General features: G+C 46.4%; 1 protein-coding gene across 12 annotated transcripts in view; it reads right to left on the bottom strand.

Annotated features, from left to right (window-relative positions):
* Nucleotides 1–19440, bottom strand: part of Rapgef1 (Rap guanine nucleotide exchange factor 1) — a 123297-nt gene that overhangs the window by 39341 nt on the left and 64516 nt on the right. For 9 of the 12 annotated variants that reach the window (XM_031369587.1, XM_031369596.1, XM_031369584.1 and 6 more), the window contains exons 2-5: nt 17878–18014; nt 17297–17410; nt 10743–10921; nt 7847–8003 (exon numbers count right to left, since the gene is read on the bottom strand). In XM_031369587.1, coding sequence (XP_031225447.1) covers nt 7847–8003; nt 10743–10921; nt 17297–17410; nt 17878–18014 — 587 coding nt within the window. The remainder of the gene's footprint in view (nt 1–7846; nt 8004–10742; nt 10922–17296; nt 17411–17877; nt 18015–19440) is intronic. The other 3 variants (XM_031369592.1, XM_031369588.1, XM_031369589.1) reach the window with 1 other exon arrangement.

The following is a 19440-nucleotide window of genomic DNA, read 5'->3' as shown; positions in this document are numbered from 1 at the left end:
GAGAAATGGCTTTGAAAGAAAATAAAAAAATGTAATGTACTCTGAAAATAGCAGGAAAGAGGGCAGACCAAAGGTGTAGTGTCACAGCTGGGACATATTTATCCAGTTTCATGACTTTTTTTTTTTGAGACAGGGGTCTCTTTATGTAGAAGTGCTAAGGTTAAAGGCATGCACTACCACTCCACCTGGGGTGCAAAGACCACTCTCACCTCTTCTTCCCTTCTGCTATCTCAGCACTCTGTACTTTCTGCCTGAATTGCTGTGGGCTCCCAGGATGGGCAGACATGGGTCTTGCAGTGTGTACACTTGAAGGGTTGTGCATTACAGTGGCTGTCCCATGGACTCCATAGAAATGGACCTGCTGTGTGTGTGTATGTGTGTGTGACACACGCTCATGGCTGTATGTTCACATTCGTAGATGGAGATCAGATGTTAGCCTTGGTGCTGTTTCTCAGGAGTCCTCACTTTATTTTTTGGGACAGGATCTCTCACTAGCACCTGAAGATCACTGAGGTGAGGCCAGCTGGCCAGAATGCTCTAGGGATCTATCCATCTGTCTCTTGATTCCCTAGTGCTAGGATTACAATTATGGACACGACACCTGGCATTTCCTGTGCATTGTAGGGCTTGAATTCTGGTCATGATTATGTGAAAAGTAGTTTACAAAATGAGCCATCATTCCAGCTTCACCTTTCAAAATTGTGGTGGAGGTAGAATTCATATACCATGAAATTCACCTAATCTAAGTGTGAGTGAGTACATGTGCAATCCTTAACACAGTCAACTTTAGGATGGAAGTTCTGTACCTACGCAGTCCCCTTACTCTCTGGCTGCCCCTAGCAACCATCCCACCTGCCTTGGGGAGTCCAGGTTGGCTCTTTTTCCCTGCTGAGCAGTGTTCTGGTATATTGGTACACACAATCTCCTCACTGCTCTCTGCTGGTGGCTGCTGGTGATGGTCTGTGTGCATGAGGGAAGAGCACACATTACCTCTGTGGATGCAGAGCTGGGTACCCTAACCACATCTCCCCAACCAGGGGCTAAGAACTAGCATTTCCCAAAGCAGCTTCTTTTGATGACATAAAAACTATGAAAAAAGATAAACATACAAAAAGAAATATTAAAGAGGAGTTTTGCAGATATGAAGGGTGTCATGATCATGAGAGCTTCTCAAGTTTGATGGCAACAAAATACAACTTGCAGACACAGGGTGCAGTGGGCAGGACAGTACCAGTGAGAATGGGCGTCACCCTGGGCAGGGCAGCCGGGTCCAGCGGATGACCTACTGGCATGTATCAAAAGCCTCAAATAACTGTTAGGAGGACTCTGCCTGAGGAAAATGTCACAGATACATGCAAAAGCTCAGCCATGAAGGATGTCACCACAGGTGAGATGAGACTGTTCAATAGCCCAGACTTACACACTCACTATGAGTATCAAGTACGCAGATGCGACAGCTTCATCAAGGGGCCACTCTGAAGTCAGTAAGAATAAAGTAACAGCAGGAACATAGGTCACAGTAACAGCATGGAGAGATGGTGGAATACCAGGAATACTGGGTGCAGAAAGCCCTACCTGCTTTGATGGGGTACACTGTAAATTTTGGAAACAAGATCAAAACCCCTTTTGTGTGTGTGTGTGGTTTTGTTTTGTTTTGTTTTGTTTTTTTTGAGACAGGGATTCTCTGTGTAGCCCTGGCTGTCCTGGAACTCACTCTGTAGACCAGGCTGGCCTCAAACTTAGAAATCCGCCTGCCAGTGCCTCCCAAGTGCTGGCATTAAAGGCGTGTGCCACCACTCCCAGTGTGTGTGTGTATGTGTGTGTTTTAATGTAATTTTTTTAAATTTTATTTTCAAAATTTTTGAAAATGAACATAGATTAATTCTAAGAAAACTGCCACCCCCAAGCCATGAGAGGGATGTCTATGGAACCAGATCCAGGCTCACCCCATCCTGTTCTTGGAGTCATGTGGGAAGTTAAGATCCTTGGAGGCTGAGGCTAGCCCAGGAAGGGGGCCTTCTACTTGTTGCTACAATCCAGAACAGAAGTGGTAGAGGGATGCAAAGGGAAAGCAGCTGGAGGCAGGCTGCCTCCATACTACCCGCAGGAGCATGCAGGAGTGGCAAAGGCAGCTCCTGGAAAGCCCTAGAGCCTTGGCTGGGACCCAAGTGACTCGGAAGCCTTCAATTCTCAATCTTTCTGTTCCAGCATCATGAGCGCCATGTTAAGCCAACCGTACTCCAGCAAGCAGGATAAAGGAATGCAGAGAAGTCTGCACATTTGTATCTGCTGACATAGAATACATTCCGGGTCCTCCTGGAATGGTGGCTGTGAACTCAGCTAATGAACAATGGATAGGTATAGGACCCAGGGATGACAAGCACACACTTGCAGTTATGCCCTGAAATTCCAAGGCCACATTATAACGCAGTGGAGGCTGGGAAAGGGGCAGACAGCTTGTCTTCCTCTGCCAACCTTCCTGCCCAAACAGAAGGGCTTTGGTCTCAGCTTGTCTTAATGATCACACACAGAAGGTTCCAGAAACCTCTCCCATCTAGGTACTTTCAACTGGTCTCACCAAGTGCTCACCACCTGTGAATTAGCCAGGGCCTAGTATCTTGTGAAAAGTCAAATCTCTGAAAGGTAGGCTTTCTCAAAGACATTCTTTTAAATTAATTGTTAGAGTCCCATGTTACAAGGTCAGTAAGAAAAGATAGTTCTGGACTCTTCTGCCAACACTATAGACGAGACCAACATTCAGTTCATTGAAAATCAGTTTTCAAAAGTCATAAAACACACTTGGAGATTTTCCTGAGAATGTGAACCTCTGTTCCGATGCTCACTGTGTTCATATTGACCATGACAAGTCAACACACAGCTCTGAATTTGAATGTCTTGGTCCCGGCTTCCTCCCCACTTTCTCTTGGAATGATACAAAGACCTGCCTGGCAGAGGGGCCCACACTGCTGTGACAGTCCTAGCACAAAGAACCCCAAGGACAGCATGGTGAATAGTGTTCCCTGGGTTCTCACAGTGGGGACCACTTCACTGGAAGTACCACAGCTGCATCCCAGACCCTGTCTATCACCCTCTTATTCTCTGACCCTATTCTCTGGGTGCAGTGCCAGGACACAGGAAGTCTGCAGTTATACACCACAGCTCAGTGCCACCCTCTAGTTCTTCACACACTGCCCAGCGGGGACTGGGGTAGATTCCTGTGACAGGAGCTATAGGACATGATCACAGGAGTGTCCAGCCCCAGAGTGACTTTGTTGTTTTGCTTTGTGTTTTTGAGACAAGGTCTCTCTATGTAGTCCTGGCTGTCCTCCAACTCAGAGATCCTCCTGCCTCTGCCTCCTGAGTGCTGGGATTAAGGGTATGTAACACCACCTGGCCTGAGCTACATTAACAATTTAAAAATAGAAACAGAGGGCAGCATTAGCTTCGTGGATGAAGCACTCTTAGTTTTGAAAACTGTATATAAGGAAGTGACAAGCTTTGCATAACAACCACAAGGGAAGTTTCTCTTTCAGACTCCTTCTGGCTATTGGTGGAAGTCTGAAAACTCTTGGGCACAGCAGTCACAACAACAGTGCCTCATCAAGGGGGCATCTTTCTTGGAAGCACAGCGCTATCTAGAAGCTTCTTTTCTCCACCAACAACTGAGAGGGCTCTGGCCTTCAGCTGTACAGGAACCCAAGGGGCAGAGGGACACACAAGCAGCATCACGAGGTGCCTCTGACTAAATCTACACTGCCAACTTTTAGGAGGAATAACTCTAAATGAACAAAATAAGGCCGGAGACATACTCCGTAGTTAAGAGCACTGGCTGCTCTTGTAGAGGATGCAGGGTTGGTTCCCAGCACCTACACACAGCAGCTTACAACTTGCCTGTTAACTCTGATTCCAGGGGATCTGATAACTATTCTGGCCTCTGTGGACACTGCATACATATGGCACACATACAGACAAGTAGGCACACATATATAAATACAAAGACATTTTAAAATATACCAAAGCCCCAAAGTCTCAAGGAGGAAGAGGCAGAGGTGGAGGAAGAAGAAGAGAAGGAGGAGGAAGAAAAGGAAGAGGGGAAGAGGAAGAGGAGAAAAAGGAGGAGGAGACAACCACCTGCTGCTGCCCACAGAGATGATACTACCCACTGGCTCTATCTGGGTTCTGGATTTTAAAAAGTAAACCTTTTAAAAATAGTAAACCATAGGCTGGAGAGATGGCTTAGTGGTTAAGAGCACTGACTGCTCTTCCAGAGGTCCTGAGTTCAATTCCCAGCAACCGCATGGTGGCTCACAACCATCTGTAATGGGATCCAATGCCCTCTTCTGGTGTGTCTAATGTACTCATATAAATAAATGCATATATAAATAAATATTTTAAAAATATAGTAAGCCACACTCTGAAGGCCAAAACTACCAGGGACTTGTTTCTTGAATGCTCTCAAAGAGGTAGGGCTGGCTCAAACAGTAAGAGCACCAAACAAGGAATGTGCAACAGGATATGTGCCTGAAAAGGCTTAGAATACTTGTCCCTGGCCCTTATAGGACAAACATGCCCTGCAGTGGGCATGTGGAGGTTCCAGGAAGGAGGTGTCATTCAAGATTTGCATCCTGCAATCTGGGGAGCCAGTGAATGAGGAGAGAAAATCACATTGGCCATGCGTGGACATGGGACCAACTAGTGAGGCCTGATGCAACTCTGGCCAATAAAATGTAAGAGGAATTCTGTGAGGAGCTCTAAGAAGCCTACTTCAAAGGAGAAGGTAACTTTGTACCTCTTCTTCCTTGTCTGAATGTAGCCATGGTAACTGAAGAGGAAACAGCTACTGTGCATCATTGGGTAGAATCTGGGTTACTGACAGTAGAAAAGGTAGGTAGAAGCATGCTAGAGGAAATCTCACACTAGCCTTTGTCTATCACTGAACTTTACATATTGAAAATAGTACTTTATTTTTGTGTCACATATGGAGGCCAGAGGTAGGGTCTTCTCTTGCTTTGGACCCTGCTAATGTGGCCAGACCACCTCATCAACAAGAAACCAGAATTGCTCATTTCTACCTCTCTCTGAGCTAGCATCAAGGGCACATGCTGCTATGCCTAGTTATTTATTCATTTATTTTTCTTATCATGGGAGCTTGGGATCCAAGCTACATGATTATGTGGGAAGCACTTTATGATTGTGCCATCTCTCAATCCCTCCAAAAGCTTTATGTCTAAAAATTTTTGCAATAATTGATGGATTGATTGTGTGTGCATGCAGTGCCATAGTTCCCATGTGGAGGTCAGAGGACAGTCCGAGGGAGCTGGGTTCTGAGGGTCAGATCAGGTCAGATTTGGAGGCAAGCACTCTTCGCCGGTGAGCCATCTCACTAGGTGCAAACGTTCTATCTTTAAAAGCTTCTGCTTGTTTGAGTTTTCTGGCCTGGCTGCTATCCTTAGAAAACCTCAGGGCCTTCTCCACAAGCAGTTCTGGAGGTGACGGTCAAGTGACAGAGCTGTGGGATTCCACAAGGCTTTCAGTGGAAGAAAGCATTACAAGTTTTTTTTTTCTGTGTGTTTGAGTGTCCAGATGTCCATAGAGGTCAAGAAAATGGAGTTCTATGTGAGCCACCTAATACAGATGCTAGAGAATAGAACATAGATCCTCCAGAAGAGCAGGGTATATTCTTAGCCACTGAGCTATCCCTCTAGTCCATATTATTATTTTAAATGATAACATTTTAATCTGTCTGAGTGGCTGGAGGCTGGTGATACAATGACCTGTTCCTGACATATCTGAGGTCAGAGGAGAAGTGGGCATTTAACTGGCACAGTACAGAAGATCTGAAACTTGTGAGTTGCCCTAGAGGGAGACACAGTTCTCCCCCAAGACCTAAATGTGAGCTACTCTGGTGAAAGTTGTCACAGTGACCAGTGTTCATCCTGCTTGTTAGCTACCCAAAACTTGCCAGCACTCCAAAGACACGATCTTACCTCTCCTCACATACTCAGAGTATTTGAGAACTTAAAGAATCTCAGAGGAGTCACTTGGGAGGTTATACACAGCTCACAAGTGGCATTTATGTGAAGATTTACACGGCAGATGATGGTGTTCATGTAGGAACAATACTCAAATCATCTGCCTTTCAGACAAGTTTTCAGTCTTACCCCCACTCCCAAACAATTCTATTTAAGAACTGAATGAGCTGAGTGAGGGATGGGGAGTCACTCTGAAGGAATGTGCGTTTCTCTTCCAAGTAGAAGGAAGACAACCAGCTAAAGCATTGTGCTTACACACTCCTCACAACATAGGCTTCTGAGGTGTTCTTGTTAGAAAGTGTGAATGAGAAGGATCCTTTGGATGTCCCAGGACAGGGCAGCAGAGGGTGACTAAGTGCGTAGGCCCAGCAGACGTGTGTGAGAATCATGAGCTTGCCACTAAACCTTGGTTGGCCCACCAGAGGTGTCTGCCTCAGTCAAAGGGCTGTTACAAGCATAAAGTTGGGCAGTGTAGGAAAGCATGCATTAACTGTTTGCCATTATTACTATAAGATACTAACCATGAATGCTCATGCTGACCAAGCTCACTCCCTGACTGACACCCTCTAGAAGAAGCTTCCAGTAATACAGACCAACTGACTTCCTCGGCCCTTCATTGGCATGGGCACTCCTTGCTGTGGCACGTGGCACCCTGAAGCTCTCCAAGGCCAGGCCTGTGCCCCTGTCTTCATCTCTGTATGTACTCCTGTCACAGCACCCACAGAATCCAGAGCTCCTTACCCCCTGAAGCATCTGTATGTGTGCTAGTGTGCTTATGCCTGTGTCTGCACCTGCATGGGCATGTGTGTGTAGGTCAGAGGACAACTTTTCAGAGTCTGTTTCCTCCAAGGCAGAGTCTCTGTTATTTCTGTCCCAGGATTCTCCTCGCTCTGTCTTCCACATTGCTGAGCCTTCTCCTTACCCTGTTCTGGCTAAACTATTAAAAAAAAAAAAAACAAAACTGTGAAAAAGTTATTTGCTTTCAGGCGCTGGCATGTTCAAGTTCTACAGGCTATGTGTGTGCGCGCTCCCATACCCCAGGGTCACATTGAGAAATCAGCAGTTTTTCATTCAAGCATTCTTTCTGCCAACCAGTACAGCCCGGCTTTCAGGAGTCCATAAAGAACATGGACTCTGCCGGGCAGTGGTGGCACATGCCTTTAATCCCAGCACTTGGGAGACAGAGGCAGGTGGATTTCTGGGTTCAAGGCTAGCCTGGTCTACAGAGTGAGTTCCAGGACAGCCAGGGCTACACAGAGAAACCCTGTCTTAAAAAAAAAAACAAAACCCAAAAAACCAAAAAAGAATATGAACTCTGGAGTCCTGAAGCTTCCATGGAAACCTGATCTTTTGTTTCAGCTTTTTTAACTTATGACATTTCATCAAGATCAATTTGATAGAAGAAAACCTAGACAATGAGGACTGGAAAATAATTTTGATTTCCAGAAGCCAGGACAAGAGCAGCAAGAGTGGGAGAGTCAGAACTCGGCCAGAAAGCCTGGGAAGGTCATGTCTCACATTGCCCAGTGAGAGAAGCCACAGGAAGAACTGAGGGGATAAACTGATTGCACCCCAAATTCTACAGAGCTGGCACATGTTCTCTGCCACACCTGGGACATACGGCCCACAGAGGACTTAATGCCAGATGCAGGAAGGGCTGGTGGTCTCTGAGAGTGAAGTAGTGACTGGACAGAACTAGAGCTGGCCCATACCACAGCTTTTGGAAGACATTCACCCTGAGTATGGTCTAAAATCAAGTTCTTAGCTTCTGTTGTCTGACTGCTCAATCAGGGCCACCTGGAACCTGCCCTTACCTTTACTCCATCCAGCACAGCTTTGATGACGCCCTTCACAGTTGTCACCATCTCCTTATCTTCTGAGTTCACGCCCTCTAGCATCACCTGGTCAGACCATCGGATAAGGTTGGCAAGGCTCTGGTATACTCGGCTATAGCAGGAGGAAAGGGCTGAGCTACAGGAGGAAAGTTTGAAAAGAACATTAAAAAGCAACCTGCGCTGTGACCCTCATACCCAGAGAACACTCGGGCAAGGAGCATCGGAGTGTCCGGGGAACTTCTCTTTTTGTTAAATAAAATCCATGTTTTCTTTTGTTTTGCTTTTGAGACACAATCTTACTCTGTAGCCAAGACTAGTCTTGACTTCTTAATTCTTCTGCCTTAGCCTTCTGGGTGAGAGATGACAGGTAAGTGCTACCATGCCATAGCTGATCTGCATTTTTTTTTTAAAAAAAACTTTTTTTCATTATGTTTAGTGTGTGTGTGAGTGTGTGTGGTCTGAAGACAACTTGAAGGAGTTGGTTCTTTCTCTCTCCCATGTAAATCCTAAGAATCAAACTTAGGTTGTCAGGTGTGTGGATAAGTGCCTTTACCTGTGGAGCCATCTTGCTGGCCCTCTGAGACTCCAACAGACAAATCTTTTCTTTTCTTTCTTCTAACATTCAATGGATATTCTATGGAGGTTTATAGTCTAACCTGTTACTGTGTGTGTGTGTGTGTGTGTGTGTGTGTGTGTGTGTGTGTGTGTGTGTGTTGGAGGAAGGACTCTGGTGTTCTGTTCTACCCCCTCTCCCTTATTTTTCTGAGTTTCTCAGTGACACGCCAACAAGGCTGGTGGCTAGCGAGCCCTAGTGATCCTCCCATCACTGCCCCCAGAACATTGGATTTTGTGTAGATGTTGGGATTTGAACTCAGATCCTCATGACTGTCTGGTGGGTGCTATTACCCATGGAGGCATCTTACCAGTTCCCACTACACACACACACTTTTTTTTCACTCAAATATATCATAAAAATTCTATCCCAGTAGTTTCTTCAACTGTCACATCTCTCTAAAACATCCTGGGAACATCTTTCCTCATTTCAGTTGCAAATCACTCCGTAGGGGAGAGCTTTGTGTATTTCCTGTTTTAAATGAGTTTGAAGGATTTTGGTGTGAAGACCAGGAGCAGGCAGGCATTTGTGAGAGCTGTCTGTGGTTTACTAGACCTTCCTTATCCTTGCTCAGCTTCGTCCTCCTCACCAAGGCAGCTGTGGCTAGGCAGAGAGGATTTCAAAGACTTATCAGAGGCAAGTGGCCTGTCATGTGGTGGGTGCTCCTGTGTGCGCTCACACAGCAGCAGCCTCCACTCACACTGTGAGGATAACACATAAAATACAAGTCCTTGGTATTTAGGCGAGCCTTAGAATGGTACAATAGCAGCCCAAACCCACAACTCTTACAGACTCCACATGCTTTTTTATTTTTAAACTAATTAAGACCCTATTAAAGATAGGGTCTCACTATGTAGCCTGGGCTAGCCTGGAGATGACTATATAGACCAGATTGGCCTTATAGAAACCTGATGGCCTCTGCTTCCTGAGAGTTGGCATCATATGTGCCATTATGCCCATACCTAACCCTGAGTCCACTTAAGGAATCTAGAAAGGGTTACTGTTCTCACTTCAGACTTTACATTGTAACAAGAGAGCAAAAACAATCACTCCATCACTCTTAAAGCAGATACTTAGAAACCAAGGGCACAATTTACAGAGAACACCACAATATTGTAAGACTTGACTGAAGTGGGCTCTAACACCAAAGGTCTTTAGGCATTTACCAATGATACTTATCAAGTGTAACAGCACAGGGAAGGAGCTAAGCTTTCTGCCAGCCATAGCTGCATTCTGCATGCACCAACAGAACAGTCGCTGCCTTCTTCAACACGTACCACATAATCACCACATCATCACGTGTTAGGGAGCTCTTTAACTTTAACTTGATTTTAACTCTTTCCTGGTGGGGGCTATCACATGAGGACACAGGAATGACAGCATTTAGAGTTAGCCATCTACACATCTGATGGCCTAATGTCGTGTTCTTTTTCTCAAAGGAGACCTGAGCCTGCCATGGGGTGAACGAAGGGAGAGTCACAGTACAGACAGCAGCACAGTGAGCCAAAGGCTACTATCCCCAGGGGTTAGCCAGCAGAAGCCAGTGGAAGTCCCAGGCAGAACATTTCTTGGGAGTAAAGACACAGAGTTTGTTAGATCTCTCAGAAGAAAATTGTGAACTTCATTGCCAAGTTCTGAAAACCATTTCTAAAAGCTCAGTCCCATGGGGTTAAATGGACACTAAGCTGCCTTGAGAAATCCACAGAGATGCATCGATTAGGAATGGGTACCACTGACAAAACTCCAGACCCGCCAGTCTCTTCAGAAAAGTTCCTGCAAGCTTGGACATTGCATCTAGCATGGCTTTCCTTGTGATACTTAATAATAAATGTGGGGTGAGCTAATCTGTAGGAAGAAAACACACTCTAGCAATCAAAGGCTGCCTGGGAGGTGTTGGCCTGGCCCAGGCAAGGGCATCACTACACCCTATTTTATAAGATGGTGATCCCAGCAGCTTTGGGCTTGAATGAGGGACTGCAGGCCCTGGTAAGTGATGACAGAGGCTCTGAGAATATGTCCAACCCAATGTCATCAGTGTCAGTGAATTGATCACAGGATAAAGCCACAGCTCAGAGGGTGACCGGCATCTGCTAGGAGGATGGAGTTGGCCAGCACACAGGCCTCTGAAGGAGCAACTGCCTAAAAGCTGGGAAGTGGGGGCAAGTGGAGGACTCCTTTCTCCTCACTGTTTCAAATGCCTCAAACCAAGGTGCTGCTAAGCCTCCCACTCTGCCATAGCTAAAGACCTTCCAGGGCACTCACCTGTGCTGGATCCGAGGGTCAGTCTGCACTAGGGGTAAGATGGCCTCCAGCACCTTGCTGGCTGACCCCGGGAGCATCTCCAGGACCTTCTTATCAATGGCCATTTTGTCCACAATGGTCTTAAAGTAGCGCAAGGCACTGACCACCTCCTTCTCCTTCTCCTCCAGCCAACACAGGTTCTGAAAGGGAACGTCACGTTTAAGGAATGAGAGGAGATTAAAGGGAGGTATTCTGAAGACAGTGAAATCTATAAGCTAGCTTGACACTCCTGCAATGGAAAACACTTTGGCAGCAGAGACCAAGCCAGATGGTTTCTCTAAGGATTGTGATCAGGAGACAAAGATTAATAGGAAGAAAGACAAGTTTAGGACTAGAAGGATCATTTGGAGACTCCCTTCCCACACTCTGAGATCCTTAAAATATTGTCCTCTGTTCTGATTGGCTACCTGAGATAGCACTTCCCGTCTCCCACTGTACAGTGAGGTCTCGGTGAAGACGTGAGGGAGCAAGTCATGCCCCAGGGCACATATATTCTCAGAGGATTTGAGGAACTGGCAGCATCACAGCCCATCCACCACCTACATCCCCATATAGACCTATTCAAACTTGTAGGTCCCTGTCCATTAAAGACACATGACTTCCAAGGACTCCAATGCCAGTGCTGAAAGGAGGAGCTAAGAAGCCAGAGCCAATGTTAGTAATTCACTGACTTCCGGTGCTACGGCCACTAACGGCGACCCAGACTCCAAGGCAAGCCACCTGAAGGAAAAAGCCTGCACTCAACTTTCCAGAACTCTTCCTAAGCCCACACTCTTTCCTCCTTGACTGTGGGCAGCCTAGGTCCACACCCAGCAGGGCGCAGGGTGTACTGCTCTACCTCCTTTCCCCAGCTTCCCTTCTCCAGTGGCCCAGATCCCAGACACTGACAGTCATCTCCAGTGGATAGTCCCACAAATACACAGCCCACAGAAGGAGTGAGGAGGTATGCTGACAGGTGCAGCCATACCTGTGGGTTTCCTAAGCTCTAGAGAGTGTGAATAACAGCAATTGAGGGCAAAAGACTTAAGCAATAATCTATAAGTACCTGAACAGCAGAAATATTATAAAAAGTAACTATTCTTTTAAATACTAAATCTTCCTCATCCCCAGATAATGTCAGGGAGTATAATTTAAAACTTTAAAAATCCAATATGGAAGGTTATTTCATAGAAACACCCCAAATAAAATTCTCTCTATATGTGGATGGAATCAAGTAAACAGACCTTGAGCCAGGTAACTGCCAAAGGCCGGGTGTGGCTTCCTGGAGTGCTCTGCAGACCTCCAGGAGCACTCAGCCTTCCTTGCACTGTTTTCCCATCTCTAACTAAAGCATTCAATTCTGTCTGTTTCTAAGAGGCTGAGCACTGGTTTCTCTACTGCCTGGATAAGAGTGCTCAGGTTCACCATACCCAGCCATAGGGCTGGCGCTGGTGACAGCATGCAAAGCACTCAGGAGAAGGAGGAGGAGGAGAAGAAAGAGGAAGAGGAGAAGAAGAAAGAGGAGGAAGCGAAGGAGGAGAAAGGAAGGGGCTGTCTTGGTACATCACAAGTTGTTGGAAGGCAAGAGCGACAAACTTGCTGGGGAAACAGGAAGTATTTTAAGAAAACACGTCAGACCCAGGCAAGAGTGAACGGGAGCTGGGGACAGTTGAAAGGGCAGGCACTTTGGCCGCTGTGGAGAGATCAAATCAGACACATAAGAGCCAGGCCAGCTGGCCTCAGTGAGGGCTGGCTAACCAAGGAGGCAGTCTGTAGCATCTGTACCCTCCCCCAAGGCCCATGACTTAGTCATGGTTTCTTTATTAAAGCTCTGCACTCCCTGAGCCCTTCGGGCTGTAGACTATAGCTAGCAGTCAGAATTAGTTATACACATAACATGCATAGCACCGGCTTGGTGAGATAAAGTCACCCTAAAATGACTGTCAACCTACATACCTCTCCTTCTCCAGGGGAACAGTTGCTAGCACTTGTCCTCATAAGCTTGGTAACTCTATGAGGTTGTCAATCCTGGGAAGGGTCTAGATCCAAGGCCAAGCTGGACTTGGGAACAGTAGATTCTAGCTCCTTGTTTGTGGACAGGTGAATGTATCTGCCTATTTTATTAAGGAAGTCAAAGTGGGTGGCTGAAGCTTGAGCTCAGCCACCAAACACTTGCCTACCCGAAGACAGGCATAGGTGCCACCCCCAGCAGCAAAAACAAAACAAACAAACAAACAAAAAACCCCAACCAACCAATCAACCAACTCAAACCAAAAAGCCAGTGGAAGAAACATAGAAACGACAACAGAGGTGAAGACTGACTGGGCAAGGCAGGAAGCCACTAATAACTGAAGAGACATTCCATCAGGGTCAGAGTGAGAACTCAGAGGATGACAGAGGCTGCAAAAGTCTGCATGCGGAGGAGAGGGCCAGGGCACAGCTGCTGCTCTGAGCACTTGGAGCCACCCAGAGTTCTGCACTTGCTTCCATTCAGGCTATAACCTCCCCATACAACAGATACTATTAATTCATAAGTGGGGAATTGAGGCTGCATGGGGAGTGGGCAGAACAGATAACCTGCCCAAGACTCCACAGCTAAGTAACAAAATTAAAACACAAACCTGTTCATTCCATAGCCTGGACAGTACAGACAAGGCAGATCCAAAGTGTGTTGGAAGCTGGTGTGGTAGAGCATGCTCATAATTGCAGCGCTCAGAAGACAGAAGTACAAGTCTGAGACCAGCCTAAACAACATGGTCAGACATGCTCTCGCACACTTGGTTCCAGCAACACAGGAAGATAACCAGAGATTTGGGACGGCCTAGATAACACAGCAAATGATACCCACACCACATGCATGTATGCACGTCTACACACAGGCACACACGTGTCCTAGAGAGCCCTGTGTTCAAAGCTCTTAATTAATAAATGAGTAATGGGGACACAGGTAAGTGGAAGCTGACCTGTGCTTTTCTGTCCTGAGATACTGAACAATGGGACAGGTATGGAGGAAAAAATAGGAACACAAAATGGCCTCCGTCTTCAGCTACTGCCTCACATCAGAGCAGCATTAGGTATCCAGTGTGTACCTTTAGCACCACTACTCTATGGGCAGCCCTGGCCTTTTTGCTTCATGGAAACTAAATTGTACTTTTAGCACTGCAGGACAGTGAATGAGGTAATCATGGGCCAAGTCATGGGTAGGGAGCAATTAGAGTCAGCACATAAAAAACTGGAACCAGGTTGTGTTGACTGCATGCCTTTAATGCCTGTACTAGGAAGTCTCTGTGAGTTCCAGGCTAGACTGGTCACACAGCAAGTGTCAGGACAGCCAGGGTTACAACAGCACCACACAATACAACACAACACAGCCAAACACAAAAAAATGGAACCAGGATTGTGTAAACACAACTCAACATCTTTCCTTCTGTACCCAACAGCCAGGCCCTGCAAGAAGGCATGTCTAACAGAGCTCAGCTGTGCCAGGACTGCAGTGGGGCATTTCTCTGCCTGCTTTATATAAGATCTACAGAGCTAACAGGGAAGCCCTTCAGGAGTCCACAGTGGAGCCGCAGGATCCAGCCAATATTTAGGTGCCCAAGGGCTGGGGAACTCATATTAATTGCTCATATAACAAGGGTTAACTTTGGCCTTTCAGGACATGACTAAACTTTCTCTGCTGCCTCTAACAATACACAGCTCACTGCTAGGCTTGGTAAAAGATTGTAAAAGAGCTGACTTTTTTTTTTTTTTCTATGAGAAGACTACTGTGTCTAGATGAAGCCGAACTGGAAAGACAGGTAGAATAGAGCAGATAAAACAGATTTAATTAGAACACGTGGGCCACAGCAATACTGTCTAGTAGAAGTAACGAAGCCTCTCCACATGGCTAGGGAAAAATAAAACAGGTGTGAAGCCACAGGGACAGGGGCTGGACAAAGAGAAGCTCAGGAAGCAGCAGTAGTCTAGATCTGCACTGAAATCCCGTGCTTCAAACCCCCACATATTTAACAGGGAAACTCACAAGTGGGATAACATGAAACACATATGCATGGGGCTGGAGAGATGGCTCAGAGGGTAAAAGCACTGACTGTTCTTCTGAAGATCATGAGTTCAAATCCCAGCAACTACATGGTGGCTTACAACCACCATGAGATCACAGCCCGTAATGCTGGTGCATCTGAAATCAGCTACAGTGTACTTATGTATGTAATAAATCTTTGGGCCGGAACAAGCAGGGACTGAGCAAGCAGAGGTCCTAAAAATTCAGGTCCCTGCAACCACATGAAGGCTCACAACAATCTGTACAGCTACAGTGTACTCACATACATAAAATAAATAAATAAATCTTAAAAAAAAGGAAACACATATGCAAATGCTTTGTTTGTTTGGTTGGTTTTGGTTTCTTTTTCGAGACAGGATTTCTCTGTGTAGCCCTGGCTGTCCTGAAACTCCCTCTGTAGACCAGGCTGGCCTTGAATTTAGAAATCCACCTGCCTCTGCCTCCCAAGTGCTGGGATTAAAGGTGTGTGCCACCACTGCCCGACCATGCAAATGCTTTGTTAAGAGGTGACAGAGACAGTGAATAATAAACGATGACAGGCAGCAGCAACTTGCCCACACCACACAGTTTCTGGACACTGTCCTCTCATTTATGTGCTATGGTGGGGTCCATCCTGGGGCTTCCACTAAACAGCAGCCCACACAAAACAGACTTGCAGGGTTGAGTTTTAACTCCCAGGCTGTGCCTGCAGCTCCTGCTGCTACGATAGGGCAGTCTCACTTCAGCACTGCAAACATCTAGGGCCTTAGGGCAGACATCCTGCTGTTACAGGACGGTCACCAGCATACCCACCGGATAGATACCCAGCAGTTCCTGCTTCATACTCCAAACTGACAACTAGAAATGTCTCAGGTATTGCTGGGGCTTTCAGATACCTCACTAAATGAAGGGTATGATTACATCAAATTTTCTTCTAAGACCTTTCTTTGGACAATGCATTATGAAGGGAAAGACTCCAGGCCTGAATTGCTGACCATTTTCCTATCAGCACTCTCTTGCAGAGCAAAGCTGTTTGTCAATAAGCCAGTTAGGAAACATGGCCTAAAGGTGTGAGCTCCAAGAGAGTGTTGTGCTGTGACACAGACCAAAACCAAACCTCTCTCTGCTCAAGGCTCTTCTATTCAGAAATAGTGTATCTGATAATGCCAAGTAATGCCTTGCTCACAGGCAGCAACTAATTCAACAGACGTTTCTGGGCTTTAAACCTTATTTTTTCTACCTTTAACTAGACTTTTTTTTTTTTTAAAGATTTATTTATTTTACATATGAGTACACCATTGATCTCTTCAGACACACCAGAAGAGGGCATTGGATCCCATTACAGATGGTTGTGAGCTACCATGTGGTTGCTGGAATTGAACTCAGGACCTCTGGAAGAGCAGTCAGTGCTCTTAACCTCTGAGCCATCTCTCCAGCACCCTTAACTAGACTTTAAAGATACTCTGCTTGTCCACACAGACAGAGCAGTGTCTGTGAGCCACATCAAACTGACAGTTATGACAGCAGGTCTGTGTTCAATCACCCTTGGGGTTCAGCTCATCTGCAAAACTTGTTCTCACTTTACATTGCTAAGTGTATTTTTAATGTAAAGATGAGCATTCAGATCTGTAAGACATTAACAAACACATTTGGACTTGACTTCTTAAAGAAGACATATGGTGGATGGCCATGGTGGCAACATACCTGGGACCCTAGCATTCAGGAGGCAGAGGCAGGAGAATTGCACTTTAAGACCAGCTTGGACTAGAGAGCCATGCCCTGTCTAAAACAAAACAAAACAAAACAAAACAAAACAAAACAAAACAAAACAAACTCCAGGACTGCTGTAGCTCAGGGTAAAGCTTTTGCCTAGGATACACAAGGCCCCATCAGATCCTCAGCCCACCACAAAAAAGCCCCAGTCAGGCTCTGCATTTAAATCCTGACTTAACCACTACTTTGTGGCTTTGGCTAAATTCCCCCATCTTTAGAGACTTTCTTTTTAAGCAGGGCAGGTTTCACTGCCAGGGCTGTTGGGAGAAGGACCCCACTCCCAGCACTAAGTAGGAGGCAGGGAAGAGGCCAAGTCAATGCCAGTGCTGCTGCTGCAGGCAGCCTTGCTAAGAACCTTGAGCTGGCTCAGACAGCCTTCCAAGGCTTAGAAGCCTTCTCAATAAACAACGCACACCATCTCAGCAGCTCAGGGAAACAGCAACCACTCTGGAAAGGTGACACTTCCCCATCTTCCTAAGCACTCCCTGGACCCCTCTCTTGAAAGGACCCAAACTTTGGCTACCATAGTCTCAGCTCCCTCCCCATTAAGACCACTCAGATGCTTTTATTCAAGCATTACATCAAATACTTAAGCCCATAACTGCCACCCAGTGAAGACAACAGTAACATCACCACAGGTGTTTTTCCATCCCCAGACCACGGACCAGAGTTCTGAAGTGGAAGGCAAGGCAACCCCAATTGTTCTTAATGTCACACTGACCTTCTGCCTCTGAGACCTGGAAGCCACAGCACTGGTGGACATAAATTCTACTGCCTGCTGCTCCAGATCCAAGGGGATAGGGTAGCCCTCTGGTAGAAATCTGTCTCTTGCCTCCTGGAAGAGAGGAAACCTGGATTCCTACAGAGCTTGAAATGGACATTGTAGACTGGAGGGAAGGGTTGGTGAGAATCAACAGCTGTTCCACACATCTGGCTCAGCTGGCCCTACTGAGGTTACTAATGCTGGAGGATGCCTTTAGATGGGATTCAGGGGTTTGTGAGTTTCAGAGCCCAGGCCCTGAGGCTGAACAATTGGTTCAGGCCATCAGAGCCCTGTGTGAGAGTACCCAAGGGCTTCTGGGTGAGAGGCAGCACCAGGTGTGAGCACAGTGCTCTGAGTTACTTTAAATGCCCAGAGGATGACACGGAACTGTCCAAGTTACTGGCTGGACTGATTAGCAGTCCTAGAGGTCCCAGGTCCCAGGGACACAGATGGCCCTAGTAAGCGCACTTAGACACAGTGCAGCTCACAATGCTGGCCGCAGGCTGGGGCCAGGAGGAACATTTAGAGGCACAGCTTACTTTGCTCACAGGCTTCTCAGGAATCTTCGACACTTCGGCTGGTTTTCCCTTCTTGGATGGTGTTCTCTTGATTTTGGGAGAGTGGAATTTGTCCATCAGCTTCATGGTGAAGGAGGAGAGATGAGAACGCTGAGAGTCTGAAAGCATAGAGGCCTGACTGTTAGAGGAGGGGCAGAGAAGCTGTAGCTGATGAAGGGCTGCAAGCTAAAACTTCCTCCTTGAAAGAGTCAAAGGAAGGGACATATGGAGCAGTTCTTTTTTCTTTTTGAGACATTGTTTTTTTGTGTAGCCCTGACTGTCTTGGAACCTGCCCCCCTACCCCAAGGCTGGCCTGGAATTCAGAAATCAGTCTGCCTCTGCCTCTCCAGTGTTGGATTTAAAGGTGTGGGACCCATTCTAACACTCTGCTTGCATGTAACCATTGTTGTAGTTTCTCCCTGGTTTTGGGCTATTGGAATGGTGAGTAACATTAAACCTTCAGAATGTCCTTGTTAGTTCCGTATGAGCATCTAATCAATGCCCAGGAGAAACATGAAGAATATCCATGGATTCAGAGAGGTGTGGCTATTAAAAGCTGGCAGGGAAGGCCTCTGGAACCAGTCTCCTCAGCCTTTGGTGGAGGAAAGAACAAGCTGACACAGGCCAGGTCCTAGAGGTGGCAGCAAAGACAGAAATGGAAGCAAGGTATTCAAACTGTTCTGGTCTAAGAGAAAAGACTTTGATGTCCTTAGAGCAAGACAAGTCAAGGGTTTGCTCTCACTGATCCTGGGTGGTGCCACACTGAAAGTTTCTTTCTTTCTTTTTTTTTTTAAGATTTTTTTTTAAAAAAAGATTTATTATATATATATATGAGTACACTGTAGCTGTCTTCAGACACACCAGAAGAAAGCATCAGACCCCATTACAGACGGTTTGTGAGCCACCATGTGGTTGCTGGGATTTGAACTCAGGACTTCTGGAAGAGCAGTCAGTGCTCTAACCACTGAGCTCCCCCCACCCCATAAAAGCTTCTTACAGGGTAATTAGTAAGGAGGGAGAAGGCACTCTGCTCAGAAGGAAGATGTGATACTTCCTCTGTGTTTGTGTCTGTTTTAAACAGGGTCTCACTATGGCTCAAGATGGCCTCACGGTGAGCCTGCCTTGGCCTTTGGAGCTCTGGGTCACTGGCATGCAGAAGCACACCCAGCTCTCTATTTGCAGAGATTGTTTTGTGTATAGAAACTCCTAAGCAATCCACTGAAGAACTTTGCTAGCACTAGGTAGGCAGACAGCTCAGGTTGCCTTATGTGTGCATGGCCTGGGCTTTGCCCCTAGAAGCATAGTATATTTTTAATCCTAGTGTCTGGCAAGCAGAGACAGACAGAACTCTGTGAGATCCAGCTCACTCTGGTCTACACAGGTGAGTTCTAGGCCAGCCAGGGCCACATTGTGAGATCATGGCTCAAAACAAAACAAACCAGAGACTATGAGTACTAACACATTCAGTAAGGCCACAGGACACAATAGCAACATATAAAAACTATGGTTTATACAGTAGCAATGAACACACAAAATGAAATAAAA

The sequence above is a fragment of the Mastomys coucha genome, unplaced genomic scaffold (genome assembly GCF_008632895.1).
Source record: "Mastomys coucha isolate ucsf_1 unplaced genomic scaffold, UCSF_Mcou_1 pScaffold15, whole genome shotgun sequence".
Taxonomy (NCBI): domain Eukaryota; kingdom Metazoa; phylum Chordata; class Mammalia; order Rodentia; family Muridae; genus Mastomys; species Mastomys coucha.
The sequence above is the reverse complement of the archived record's forward strand: the minus strand, read 5'-3'. Positions and strand labels throughout refer to the sequence as shown.